Source organism: Doryrhamphus excisus, linkage group LG17 (assembly GCF_037039965.1).
Source record: "Doryrhamphus excisus strain RoL-2023G ecotype Guam linkage group LG17, RoL_Dexc_Guam_v1.1, whole genome shotgun sequence".
Taxonomy (NCBI): domain Eukaryota; kingdom Metazoa; phylum Chordata; class Actinopteri; order Syngnathiformes; family Syngnathidae; genus Doryrhamphus; species Doryrhamphus excisus.
Window position 1 is genome coordinate 16,529,693 of NC_136373.1, and position 13,916 is coordinate 16,543,608.

The following is a 13,916-nucleotide window of genomic DNA, read 5'->3' on the forward strand; positions in this document are numbered from 1 at the left end:
TGATTGGCTGGCCACCAGTCCAGGGTGTGGAAAACAATACTGCCAATTGTGACAAATAAGTCTCATTTGTGTATAGGAGTAAAAAAAAATTATAGATGAATTAAAATTGTTTGAGTCTCCGTTTGGGCACATCTGTATGGAGTTCGATTCCAAAAACATGCTAGTTTAATTGGCAACTCCACATTATCCATAGGTATGTGAGTGTGAATGGTTGTTTGTCTATATGTGCCCTGTGATTGGCTGGCGACCAGTCCAGGGTGTACCCCGCCTCTCGCCCAAAGACAGCTGGGATAGGCTCCAGCACCCCCCGCGACCCTCGTGAGGAAAAAGCGGTAGAAAATGAATGAATGAATGAATGAGTCTCCATTCCAAAAACATGCTAGGTTAATTGACGACTCCACATTATCCATAGTTATGAATGTGAGTGTGAATGGTTGTTTGTCTACATGTGCCCTCTGATTGGCTGGCCACCGGTCCAGCGTGTACCCCGCCTCTCGCCCAAAGTTTGGTGTCATAGGCTCCAGCATACCGTGCCTGCGAGGATAAGCAACATAGAAAATAGATGGATAATTAAAATCATGTAGAACTATTGATAACTAGTACTATAATTCAAAATGGCTTTTTTCTTGTATTACATGCATGAACGTGAAATTCATGTTACTCGAGTATATTTTCACAGAAAATATAGCCTGCACTTTAAAGTGACAACCACAAGGGGGCACTGTGCATTCTATCAACACCCAGCTGATGAGAACTTAAACCAGTCTCTCAGTGCTCATCGAACACTGTGATCCGGGTTATCCATTGTCGTCTGTGAACGACTAAAACGCCGGTTAGCTGTCACGGTACGATACAGGTTGCCTTCCGCAGGGCCAGGTAGCCCGTGACGACATCAGTGGGGAGGAGGCGGATGTATGAGAACTCCTCTGTGGATGTGAAGCGTAGTTTGGTCTGCGGGTCTGTGTAACTGGCCTGAGGGAATATGAGAAATAATAATAATAATAATAGATATGTTATTGCGTTTACTTTATTAAATAATCCCTAAAGTTGCTTACAGGTAATCCGGAGATGTCTGAGTATTTTTTGGCTGGTTTCAGTGAGGGAGGGGCATCAATGTTGTAGTCTGTGGATGCACAAAATAAGACATGGATGATTATATTGCATGTGCATTGTACTGTAAATATTCACAATGTAGCTCGTTGTCATTCATTCATTCATAAATAAGATAAGCTTTGCCTTCATTAAAAGCAGAATTCAAAAAACACAAAATTTTAATTTATTGCACGGTTTATTGCACAGTTTATTGCACTTATTGTACAGGATTTTGGGAGACGTTTATATTATGGAGTCTGACAGCTGCATATTTTGGAAAATTATGGGCTATAATTATATTAAAAAATAATATACAATTAGAAATCCCACAATTTTGCATGTTTGGCGAGCGGCAACCCGTGCCACTTTGTTTGACGGTCTGTGAACGCACCATAGGTGTGTGCGTGTGCTAACTTTTTCCTCATGCTGCACAGATAGACGACTATACTGTATTTTTTTTCATTTTACTTACACCTATTTAGTCCCAAATGTTGATACTATGTGGGAATGGATATTGCACGATATTGATATTGAATGCTAATGTACATATTTGTTCAATTTTTTCACAACCAAAAGTTAATTCATGTTACACTGCCTGTTACCACTCTCTGAAAAACAAACTCCAGACTCTAGTGGTGGATCATGGCTCTCTATTTCCTTTGTGCTTTTAATTTGATGTTGTTCCTGTCTTAGTTTTACACATTACATAATAAATTAATAGCATTAAATAATTAATAACTTACAATTACCCACTAATTATCCATAAACTGGGATTACAATGATAATCACAGAATTATATATGTAACCCATTTCAAGACAGGACTATCTTTGTCCTGGCTGCTCGGTACAATATGGCTAGGTTGACAATAACCCACTAAGATTAATGCAAGACAGTCTTTTTACACTATTTTTACACTAGTAAAGTTAGTAAAGTTAAAATGCTACATTGTCTGTACTGTTAATACAAGTTTCATATTCTTTTAATTATTTCAATTTCTATTAAATGTTGAACAAATAGAATGCCGATCGTCGCTTACAAGTGGAACTCACAATTGGGGTCGTTCAGCTTCCAGGGTAGCGTCCGTTCCAAAGCCAGAATTTGCTTGAGATTCTTCCATGTTCTGTTTTTTTTACCCGCCGCCGCTCCGCCAATCCCGGAATGCTGTCATGATGGAGAGTAAAGGTGTGAATTTAATGAAGAAGCCACAAAAACAAAGCAATGCTAATTATCAAGTGGCAGCCACCGTGAAGGAAGGGTCCTTGAACGGTGGGGGTTTGGTTTGAGAGGATTCTGTGTTGATGGCGGTTGTTGGTGTGTTGTCCACTGATCCGACTGTTTTCATATCACACACTGCTTCTACTGCTGATATCTGAAAAGAACACAATGAGTGTTTCACATGTCAACATGAAATGGTGACGATTATTTAAAATAAGTAACTTGAGCTCAAAGTTACATGTTGTCAACAAACAAAGATGGCGTCAACAGCAGTCGATTTCCAGTACGAAAGAAGGAATAAAATGTAAAAATTAACAGACGGAGAGTAGTAATGTACTCTTACAGTATGAGCCATTTGGTTTATACCTGATTCTGTGACCCTTGGATAACTTGAGTTTTCTTCCTCCTGTTACCCCCGCTCGAAGGCTGAGCAGCGGCGGCAGACACCGCCGGACTACAGGGACGTTTCTTCCCCCGTAAAGCAGCATGGTTGCCGGCCACCGGCTGACTCTTGATCGTTACAGGGAGTTGGGATGCCATATGTTGCTCTATTTCTCCACAACGATTAATAAAATGTATTTTAATGTAGCTTTTTCACGTCCCGTTAGCATTAGCTGCTCTCCACAGCCCCAGACAGGTCCCGGCAAACGGATGTTGATTTATTTCACTTCCTTTTTCTTGTGACACGTGACCCGGAAGCGTCGCAAACAGTATAATCTATAGCTAACAATATCCATACTATTGTTTTTAACATTATTATTAAGATATTAACACTATTATGATCGACTGTTATTAACATTATAATTATTTATGTTGTAAAAAAACGGTGTAGTAACTTGTAAAATGACACTATTATACAAAGCCAGTTGTAGTTTCCTCTTTTATTTTTAGCTCTTTTTCTACGTTTCAAATGGCAAAACAAAAAGTAAAAACTTCACGGCCACGCTATTGACAGTAACTTTTAACCGGCAGGGTCTGATTAGTTTATCTTTGAGTCCATCCCGAATCATCAATGTCCCAATTGCCTTGACAATCAGACAAAACAAGTCAAAGTCGCTGATAATAATTATTTTCTACTAGTTTCTACTGGTTTAGATATACATTTGCAGCAAGATTGACTATTGGCGCAAACTGGCACCAGTGGACTCCTAGAATAAAACAAAAACTATTTTTTAAATCAAAAATCCACACGTGTGGAGCTGTTATTTCTGAATCACAAACATTCAGAGATCCTATAAATCTGGCTGGTTAAGTATAGGGTCAAACAAGCTAGAACTCCCTCCAGGAATGTTCTGATTGGTTAAGAGTAGACTGCTACGCCTTAGGGGCCTTGAGTGGGCCTTTGCTTGTCAATGCAACAACGTTTGATGGGAAAGTGCCTTTCGTGTATCTTTCTAAGCCTGCAAGGGGGAAAGGAAGGGTCTATCAAGGAATCAGACACCTCCACACTACAAGGAAGCTCCAAATCCGAAATTCAACACAGCACAGAGCTTGATTAAGTGAGGGCTGCTGGTGTCATTCGAGCGACTTAGTGTGTGTGTGTGAGTGGAAAACAGAAGAACATCCTTGCTTATCTTGTGAGTCTTTCCCATAGAGATCCTGCAGAATTGCTATTGCTGTGCTGCAATAGCAGAGAATGCATTAATCCGCGTGCCTTGCAGACAGACGCCAGTAATTTATAACCAGATTCTGGTCTCATGACATCGCCTATACGTCCGAAATACTACAAATTGTTTAAATACTGTGCCGCTCTCGCTCTCAGTGAGGAAGTGGTAGCTCTTACTTTGACAGGAGCCAATCGCAAGCTGTAACAAACCTGTTGCCGGGATGCCAACAGTCCAAGTCACAGTGTCCTCTTACAAAAAAAAACGTTAAAATCATCACACAGCAACTTAACCCTAGAGCTACATGAACCATCTTGGGATCTAAGACTAAATACAATCGGAGAACGACAATAGCTTTAAACGCAACAGGGCCCGTCTCATGCCATTTTACACTTCAATATAAACACAGGAAGTGATTTTTTCAAAGTCACTGTTCTGTATAAATGGTACCAACACCAGAATGGCAAGACAAAGTCAACCAATAAATCTGTCCACCTTTTATCAACGTTATCAGGAGCAGGGCCGCCCCTCCCTAAACGCATCTTCCAACGGGGGCCACATTTCGTGCGCGGGAAGGTAAAAGAGACCTGTAATGGTAATGGTTTAATTTCATTTGAACATGCATCAGATTACAATTGAATGCATCACATAATCAGTTCCCAGTTCCACATGTCCAAAAGGAGTAGGAAGAAGCAAAGCTTATTAAATCCTACCCCTCCATCTGGTACTTTTACAATCAGTAACTGTTACATTTGTTCACTTCCTGCTTTCCTAATATAGTTTTTTTTGGGTTTTGTTTTTATTTGTTTTATTTTTTTTGTCACATACCAAAGTACAAGATGAATTTAATTTAATTTAATTTAATTTAATTTAATTTAATTTAATTTAATTTAATTTAATTTAATTTAATTTAATTTAATTTAATTTAATTTATATTTTTTCATAAAACATTTTTTTAATTTTTTTTTTTTGTCACGTACTGAAGTATGAGGTGATATGAGCATCCAATGCCATAATGGGTACCATAGTAAGTGTCAATATAGTGATATATATAGCACATCAGGACTGGTTCAAGACTCTCCATCCTTGTATTTAGCAAACATCAACTGCTTGTATTGTTTCTTGAATTGGCTCATCGTTGTGCATTGTTTGATTTCCTTACTCAATCCATTCCATAGTTTGATTCCACATTCTGAATGTGTTTCTGATCGTGTTTAGGCCTCGCTGACCCTGCCTGCACACCACTGGTAGTCAGTCTTTGGCTGTCATAGATGAACAAACACAGACAGAGGCCTCCTATTTATACATAGAGGTGGGTGGTAGACATTTAAAACCCGCCTCTTCACATTTCATGATAGCCTTTGTGTTAGTCAAAATGTTCATATGCATTTCAAATCCGCCCACACGTTTGCGCAAATACATGCACGAGCCATCTATTCCCATTATCAACATTGACACATACTGTACGAGCACCAGTCGAGATCAATAAGTAGCTTGGGGTACTCGCTTGCATGTCACCGGAGTAGAAAAAACTCTACTAACCTTTTTACATAATATGCTTTTAAAATGACATACTCAGCATTATGAATGCATATTAAACCAAAGCAGATTTTTTTTGTTTTTTTTGCAGTTTTAACAGGAAAGCTCAGTGTGGCACCCGGTGATTCAGCATTCACGTCTTTGCAAATTTGTGGATTTTTGGTCAAAAAACAAGAAAAGAAGTAAGAAGCCCAACATTTTTTACATGTTTTTTTTTTTTTTACCTCACTGAAATTTTTTTTTCCTCAAGCACTGACACGCCCTGCTTTGTTTGGCGGTCCTTGAACACACCACAATTGTATGGATGTCGATCCGAGCCATGTTGACTCTGATTCCATCTGTTAATGGATCATCTTACGTTATTATCCGGGCCAACCCAACGTCCTGGTTTTGAGGATTTTTTTTGTTCCGTATCCAGACTTTGTGGAGATTGTTTTTTATTCATTAAATACTTAATATTTTTGACCTACAAGTATGCTGTTTTTCTTTTTATTTGTTACACCCTACCCTACCCTAGACACCTTTTGGGATGTAACAGAATCAAACAATGCAAATGAACACAAAATGCTAACCAATGTGGCCTCACTTTGGACAGTGAGTTTCTGTTTTTCAGGTGGGGATGCTTGCATGTGGCAGACCAAAAACAACATTTGGCTTTCCAATAATTCCCAAAATGTTCTCGAACTGTCCAGAGAAAATAAGTTGATGTTTCTTCAACACTTGATAAATGGGGATCAGCGAAAAGAAGCTTCAGTACTTCATACCTTGTGTTTCTGCAGCCGGGCAAAAACCGTGCAGAGGCGTCTTTGTTTGACACATTGTTTGCCCTGGGAGTGTTTTTTTTTTTTTTTTTTTTCCAAAGAAAGAGGAGGGGTTGCAATGACCATAAGTAAATGTACTTAAACACTGCTTAGCATTTCAAAGACACAATCTGGTGTTCCACTGTCCAGCATTCAAGGTAGGAAGATAAGCCTTCAGAATGTTAAGTCTCTGTGTGTTCTATCGTTCTGTGCTTTGGAATGTTCAAACAAAATTCCCATTTTGTTCACAAGAAGGAGTTTCTGGGAGTCAACACGGTGCACTTTGGTTCAGTCAAGATTATGTAAGAAATGTCTCACCAAGAAAAACTGATTGCTTAATTCTAACAATGTGTTTTTTCATTGGTTCAGGCAAGCAAATTATGTAAATTATTTACCATAATGTCCGGTGTATAAACCTTATAGATTGGTGCGGATAATTTATGACCAGATTCTGGTCTCATGACATCGCCTGTACTTCCGAAATACTACTAATTGTTTAAATACTGTGCCGCTCTCGCTCTCAGTGAGGAAGTGGTAGCTCTTACTTTGACAGTAGCCAATCACAAGCTGTCACAAATCAGTCAACCCATCAGAAATCGCAGGATGCTAACAGTCCAAGTCACAGTGTCCTCTTACAAAAAAAAACATTAAAATCATCACACAGCCACTTAACCCTAGAGCTACATGAACCATCTTGGGATCTAAGACTAAATACAGTGAGTGTTTTAGTTTTATACTGACAGTTTTCCAAAAGATGTGAGACAAATAGCAACTTTGGCAATGTTCAAATCCCGGTTGATATGATATGACCTCTAAAGTCTGCAGACTGCACACTTTTAATGTTTTATTTTGTGGAAATTTTTGCAATTATTTAATTTTATGAAGATATTAAGTATTTTTTAAAGCGTTCCATCTTCATGTACATATACAGTACTTAGTGGCGCTTAATATGTACACTTCCAATTATTTGTTAACTATGTAGACTTTGTGGATGGGGTGTAATATTTTGGATATGTCATTTTTGAGAAACAAATTGTAATGTATTTTTTTTTAAATTAAGATGCATGCAAGAGGCTTTTATAGTCCTTGTTTGATGTGAATGGATTTTAAATGTCTCCATATTTTTTTTTTCTGAAGAGGATGGGCTCAGTGTGGTGGTATTCCTTCCGGGTTGAAGCAGTGAAGGGAGGGATGAACAGTGATGCTGGCTGCCTGTGCGTCCCCCTCCGTGCATCAGGAGCCACACTCTCCCCTCCTCCCCGCTCTCTCACATAAGGTCCCGGCCAGCCAGAGGCAGCACGTCCGCCCCGGCAACCGCGAGGGACGGCGCTCAGTCATCCAGCCAGCCAGCCAGCCAGCCAGCCGCGCAATCCTTTCCTTCAGCCGTCGTATCCACCCTACTTAACCCTCATGGATGTCCCAGCTCACATCGGCTGTAGACGTCGGGCCACGGCCGCGTAGATGTGCTCGTCGGCCTTTACGCTAAGCTCCTTTTTTTCCATGCCGTAAAAGGTTGGTGTTCGACGGCAGTGACACACAGGAGGCTCGCCCCCCCTAGTCGTTAGCCGTGGAAGCTAACGTAGCTAGCTAACTTTAGCCGCGACACTTGGTACCATAGCCGGGGGGGAGTTTTGTGGATAGTCTCGGGCGGACTCGGAGCTGCCGCGTCACTCTGTTAAATCAAGGTAAGCGAGAATTATTTTTTTTTTCTTGAAATAAACAACCTTGTCGTTGCCATGTTGTCCCAGCGCCAGGTTGCTTGTCCCCCAGTGACATGTTAGTAGCCGCGATCAGGCGCTATGGTAGTTCTTGTTGACAGAGGCAGGCAAGTTAACGGAATAGGATGTGCTAATAATATAATTTCATCACACTTTTTATTTGCTGCAATAACAGAAGTTTGCATGGATTATTATTTTTTTTAACACGGATACAAATTTGTGATGGAACCTTCATGCAGCTCTGAAAATAATAATGCATGATGCTGCCCTGTCTGGACATACTTTGTTGTTATTGTCTGTGTAAATGTGTGTACTCTAAATTTGCAGTACTGTCACATTAATGAGAGAAAAAACATATTATTCTTTTTTGGCCTTCTCGACAAATATAATAGCATGTCATGCAGTGCTTGAACATACTTTGAACATCCATCCAGTTTCTAGTTTCTACTCAACTTATCCTCATTTGGGGCTGCGATGAGCTGGAGCCTATCCCAGCTGGGCGCACCCTGGACCGGTCAACGGCCAATCAGAAAGCACATCTGTAATCTGTTTTCCAAACGTGGAAAAACTCAGTGCAAGCACCGAGAGAACCGTGCATTAAGAGGAATGTAATGATCTACGATGGGAGGGAAATTGATTCACTGTCATCATGAAGCAGAGTTGATGAAGATGTGACAAGTATGCAGTCAAATGAATCTGTCATGTCCCTGAAAGAGAGGAGGATCTATTATTTATCACAGGTGTGTGTGTGTTTGTGTGTTGCCTGAGGGAGGAAACCTGTAGCTTTGACAGCTTTGATTGTATTCTCAACATCAGGTTGGCTATAAATAATGATAACGGTTGCCTTAAGATGCGGATGTAACGTTAAAGTCGGTTTGTGTGTTTGTGTGTGTCGTGTTCTTCACACCTCAAACTTGTGTTAATTCAACATAAGGAGGAAATGATTCATGTTCCTCATTTTCAAGGCCGTGGAGTTGGTATGATGCGTTTCCTGTGCGGTGTATGTGTGTTGACAGTGTGGTCTGGCCTCAGCACATTTTTTTTTTCAGAGGCGGGTCGGCAACCCCTAATTTGTAAAGCAAAAATCTATTTTTTACACCCAAGTGTGGAAAATAGGCATTTTTGAAGATAGTTGAAATTATCAGACTTTTGGTAAGACCTTGAATGCATCATGGCTGAGTTCTGACTGATGACTAGATGAGCGTGAGTATTAACGCAAAGTAGTATTCCTTATTCATTCATTCATTTTCTACCGCTTATCCTCACAAGGGTCGCGGGGGGTGCTGGAGCCTATCCCAGCTATCTTCAGGCGAGAGGCGGGGTACACCCTGGACTGGTGGTCAGCCAATCACAGGGCACATATAGACAAACAACCATTCACACTCACATTCATACCTATGGACAATTTGGAGTCGCCAAAAAGTTACCACTTCCACACAAAATAGGAGGAGAACTCATTCATTCATACATTTTCTACCGCTTATCCTCACGAGGGTTGCAGGGGGTGCTGGAACCTATCCCAGCTCACTTTGGGGGCGAGAGACGGGGTACATCCTGGACTGGTGGCCAGCCAATCACAGGGCACATATAGACAAACAACCATTCACGCTCACATTCATACCTATGGACAATTTGGAGTCGCTAATTAACCTAGCATGTTTTTGGAATGTGGGAGGAAACCGGAGTACCCGGAGAAAACAAACCCACGCATGCACGGGGAGAACATGCAAACTGCACACAGAGAGGACCGAGGGTGGGGAAAGACAAAATAAGAAGCCAACAAGTTACCACTTCCACACAAAATAGGAGGAGAACTCATTCATTTTCTACCGCTTATCCTCACAAGGGTTGCGGGGGGTGCTGGAGCCTATCCCAGCTCACTTTGGGGGCGAGACACGGGGTACATCCTGGACTGGTGGCCAGCCAATCACAGGGCACATATAGACAAACAACCATTCACACTCACATTCATACCTATGGACAATTTGGAGTCGCTAATTAACCCAGCATGTTTTTGGAACGTGGGAGGAAACCGGAGTACCCGGAGAAAACAAACCCACGCATGCACGGGGGAGAACATGCAAACTCCACACAGAGATGACCTAGGGTGGGGAAAGACAAAATAAGAAGCCAAAAAGTTACCACTTCCACACAAAATAGGAGGAGAACTCATTCATTTTCTACCGCTAATCCTCACAAGGGTTGCGGGGGGTGCTGGAGCCTATCCCAGCTCACTTTGGAGGTGAGAGGCGGGGTACACCCTGGACCGGTGGCCAGCCAATCACAGGGCACATATAGACAAACAACCATTCACACTCACATTCATACCTATGGACAATTTGGAGTCGCTAATTAACCTAGCATGTTTTTGGAATGTGGGAGGAAACCGGAGTACCCGGAGAAAACCCACGCATGCACGGGGAGAACATGCAAACTCCACACAGAGATGGCCGAGGGTGGAATTGAACTCAGGTCTCCTAGCTGTGAGGCCTGCGTGCTAACCACTCACTAATAAATTAGTCTGTTTAAACTGTGACTGTGATTGTTGCAATTGTAAAAATAAACCTAATTGTGACCTTCAAATCGATGTCCGTGCTGAACCGGGATCACGGCACCCCATTGCACCCCGTTAGATCCCTAATATCTAGGTGTAAATCTGTGATGCGTTTGTTTGTCATCCGTGGCGGCGAATTTCTTATTGCTCGTACGTAGCTCGTCAGGAACAATAGCGCCATTCTGGCACATGTCTCCGGTGGGAGGCAGCAGCATTCCCAGCTCTCTCCGTGTGCCAGCTAGGCTTGCTTTAGTTTTAGGATTGGGTTTCCACAGCCACCTGGAGCTCGCAGCACAGGAATGCCATTGTTCCCACTGTGGGACTATAGCAGGATCAGAACCACTTGCATGCTCACGACCAAGTAGTCAGACGCAAACACACACACACAGCAGCAACAGTGTGTGTGTGTGTGTGTGTGTAAAATCTGGAAGTTTTATTGGAAAGCTTCAGCTGCTTGAGATGAAAGCAAACGTAGTAAGAAGCGGTTGGAAATGAAACCAGGCTGTTTATTGGTTGTGTGATAGTCTGCAGTAAATTTGACAAGCCGCTAAGTGGTTTCATTTATCAAAAAATGAAAGGCAAACATTTTCCATTTTGACTCTCTATTCGTAAATACTTTGGGGATTTTATTAGTTTATGCCGTCTATGCGACAAAACTGTTTTTTTCTTTGACTCAGGAGAAATAAATTAAGCATTGTTCTTTATAGCCAGACTTTTTTTTTTTATTTTTATTTTTTTAGCCGGAGCCTCCAATGAATCACTGTTGGAATGAATCAGCGGATCATTTAATAGTGAAAGTATGAGTCCTGCCAATTTGTTTCAGCGGATGACTTCACTCGGTTTAATTAATGTTGACTGATCCTCCGCATATCTGACTGACACTGACTGTGTTTATCTCGGTGTTTGTCACATCATTAATTTGGGTTTGTCGCCGATGCTCGTCACGGCCCCCCGCTCATGGGAGGCGGGGCGAGGCGGAGTTGGAATCGGTCTTTCACGTGGATGCTTCTCCGCTTTGTAGATCCTGTTCTGTGTTTTAACAATGTGGCAATGGAGAAGGAGAGGGGGTGGAGGGGGGGGGGGGTGTTCATATCCTTGCTGTAACCTTGCTTGAAGATTAATGATCATGAATCAGTTTTATAGGTTTGGTTACTGTGGATGAATGTAGTGCTTAAAGTTGTGTTGTTGTCATAGAGTGGTTACTGCAGAAAGTATAAATCAGAGCATGTTATATTTCATTCGTAAAAAGGCATTTTTATTATAATATAAAGTATGCGCCAACAAATTATATTGCATTATTTTTAAATACCCATTTATATTCCTTGATTTTCTACGGTGTCATCAAAACACTTTGCTAACATCGCTAAATTCATCACACAGTAACTTAACACTCAAAAGGTATGTGCACAAATATACAAACATGTCAATATATGAGTTTAGAATTTTTTTTGCATTGCAACGCATTCATTGGGGCGCTACAATGAGAGGTCAACTCCCGTCTTGCTTTGGGCACCGGGTAGAGCAGCATTGCAGTGCCATTTTCTATGCTTTCCATGCTCCTCCGATTCAACGATTTTCTCAAACAAAATGTGTCGTGGAAACACTTTCAATTGTTTTTTTTTTTATATTAAAGTAGTTTTGATACATGTGTCTATACATCCGAGGTATAACGTTTGAGTGTTAGTTGCTGTGTAATGAATCGAATGTTTCTAAGAAGTGAAAAGAAGTGACACAGTCTCAAGTTCTTGTTTTTTAATGCACAAGATTAGACACATGCAATCCAGAAAATGATATGTAAATGTTACACTTAGGGGGGGGGGAAAGTGGGCTAATAAATTGACAATAAAAGCACAAATACTGCGAATTTCAGAAAACAGATGGAATGATACAGCAATGAAGTCTGTAAAATTAAATAATTATTAAAAAAAATCCCAAAATTGTTACAACTATAATGATGGAAATGGTAATATTAATGATGATTAGAATACTGGTGATAATAATAACAATAATAATGATAAAGATTATAACAATAATGATAATAACAATAACAATATTACAATTATAATAATAACAGGGGAAAGGTATTGTAAATCCATCATTTATTTACATAATAACTGGAAAATCAACTGAAAAATCAAAGGACGTGTGGTGCCACTTTTACATTGTCATAACCAACCCATGTAGATACAGTATGTGAATAGGGATTTTTATTTTTATTTTTATTTTTATTTTTATTTTTATTTTTATTTTTATTTTTATTTTTATTTTTATTTTTTTTATTTTTATTTTTATTTTTATTTTAAGGAAAAAAAAGCCTGTATCTTATCTTTGTGTTATCGGTTCCAAAGCATATGACAGGTATGAACCTTTTCTCCTTACATTACACGTTGTTACATCTTTGCCACCAAAAGAAATAAGGAGGCTAATAAATGTATTCAACGTACCCCTGATCGTGGCACTGAAAGCAGAGGTTGCTGTTGGAGGAACTACTACTACAACTACTGCTGTACATGTTCTTGTATTTATTAGTACTGTACAATTTACAATCACAAAACTGTGCTTCACTGCCTGCACCTTTTTATTAGTCGGATATTCCCAAGATAGCTTGAAAAAAAACCAAACAACACTTTACCACTCGGTCTACAGGTACTCGTGTTGTGTCGTGACACTGGATGTTGTTAGCGCTTTGTCTAGATCAGATAGCAGCACCACAAAGAGCCGATGTTCTGATGACGTTCAAAAGAAAACAAGAGGGATGAAGCCAGATATCCATCAGCAGCATTTAGAGTTGCTTCCTTCTCGTTGGTCAGTTTCTGTCATCCGTATGCGACCGTGTGCGTCCTCTGGTTTTCCTCTGGGTCATGTCGGGGATAGAGTTGCGTCAAAGTGGGTCAGTCAGTGCCACCAGGGAGCCTTTCTAGCTCACACTTTGGCTTGAACCCACTAAAGGCCAATGTAAACATTTACATCCTAAGTTATTAGTGAACATAGTCAATGCACCGCAATATGGTTTTTGTGTGTATCTGCACTGGGTTGTATTGGTTATGTCTTTCTCATAATGTATTACAGGAAGAATCATTGTAACGCTATGGTGGTAGATGTTATGATGCAATATTTTCATATTCATAAGAAATCATAAGAAAGCAAGGTGAAGATGCCACCTCAGTCTTTCCCGATCTAGTTCTCTTTTCAAAGGTAGTCAACATTCAGCAATAAACACAAGCACAGTTTTAGGCTAAAAAATGTTTGTCTGAATTTGTAGAATTATCAAAATAAAGACAGAAAAATTTACAAAAGGTCAACAAAAAAAATTTGGTAATGGTTTTATTTCATTTGAACATGCATCAGATTACAATTGAATGCATCACATAATCAGTTCACAGTTCCACATGC

The 13,916-nt window shown here is 40.3% G+C and overlaps 2 protein-coding genes across 3 annotated transcripts in view; one reads left to right on the forward strand and one right to left on the reverse strand.

The window, feature by feature from the left end:
• The window catches only part of galnt1 (UDP-N-acetyl-alpha-D-galactosamine:polypeptide N-acetylgalactosaminyltransferase 1), a 168,899-nt gene that overhangs the window by 111,324 nt on the left and 43,659 nt on the right, over nt 1–13,916 (forward strand). Inside the window, exon 1 of one of the 2 annotated variants that reach the window (XM_058084755.2) lies at nt 7,414–7,936. The exons of the other annotated variant lie outside the window; for it this stretch is intronic. The gene's annotated coding sequence lies outside the window, so the exon portion shown is untranslated. Of the gene's footprint in view, nt 1–7,413; nt 7,937–13,916 lie in introns of those variants that run through there. 2 annotated transcript variants of the gene reach the window in all.
• On the reverse strand, nt 39–2,970 carry ino80c (INO80 complex subunit C). The gene is made up of 5 exons (XM_058084762.2): nt 2,675–2,970; nt 2,337–2,462; nt 2,143–2,254; nt 1,056–1,123; nt 39–972 (listed from the first exon to the last, which is right to left on the reverse strand). The coding sequence occupies exons 1-5, from the start codon at nt 2,846–2,848 to the stop codon at nt 841–843; spliced, it is 612 nt and encodes a 203-aa protein (XP_057940745.2). The 5' UTR covers nt 2,849–2,970; the 3' UTR covers nt 39–840.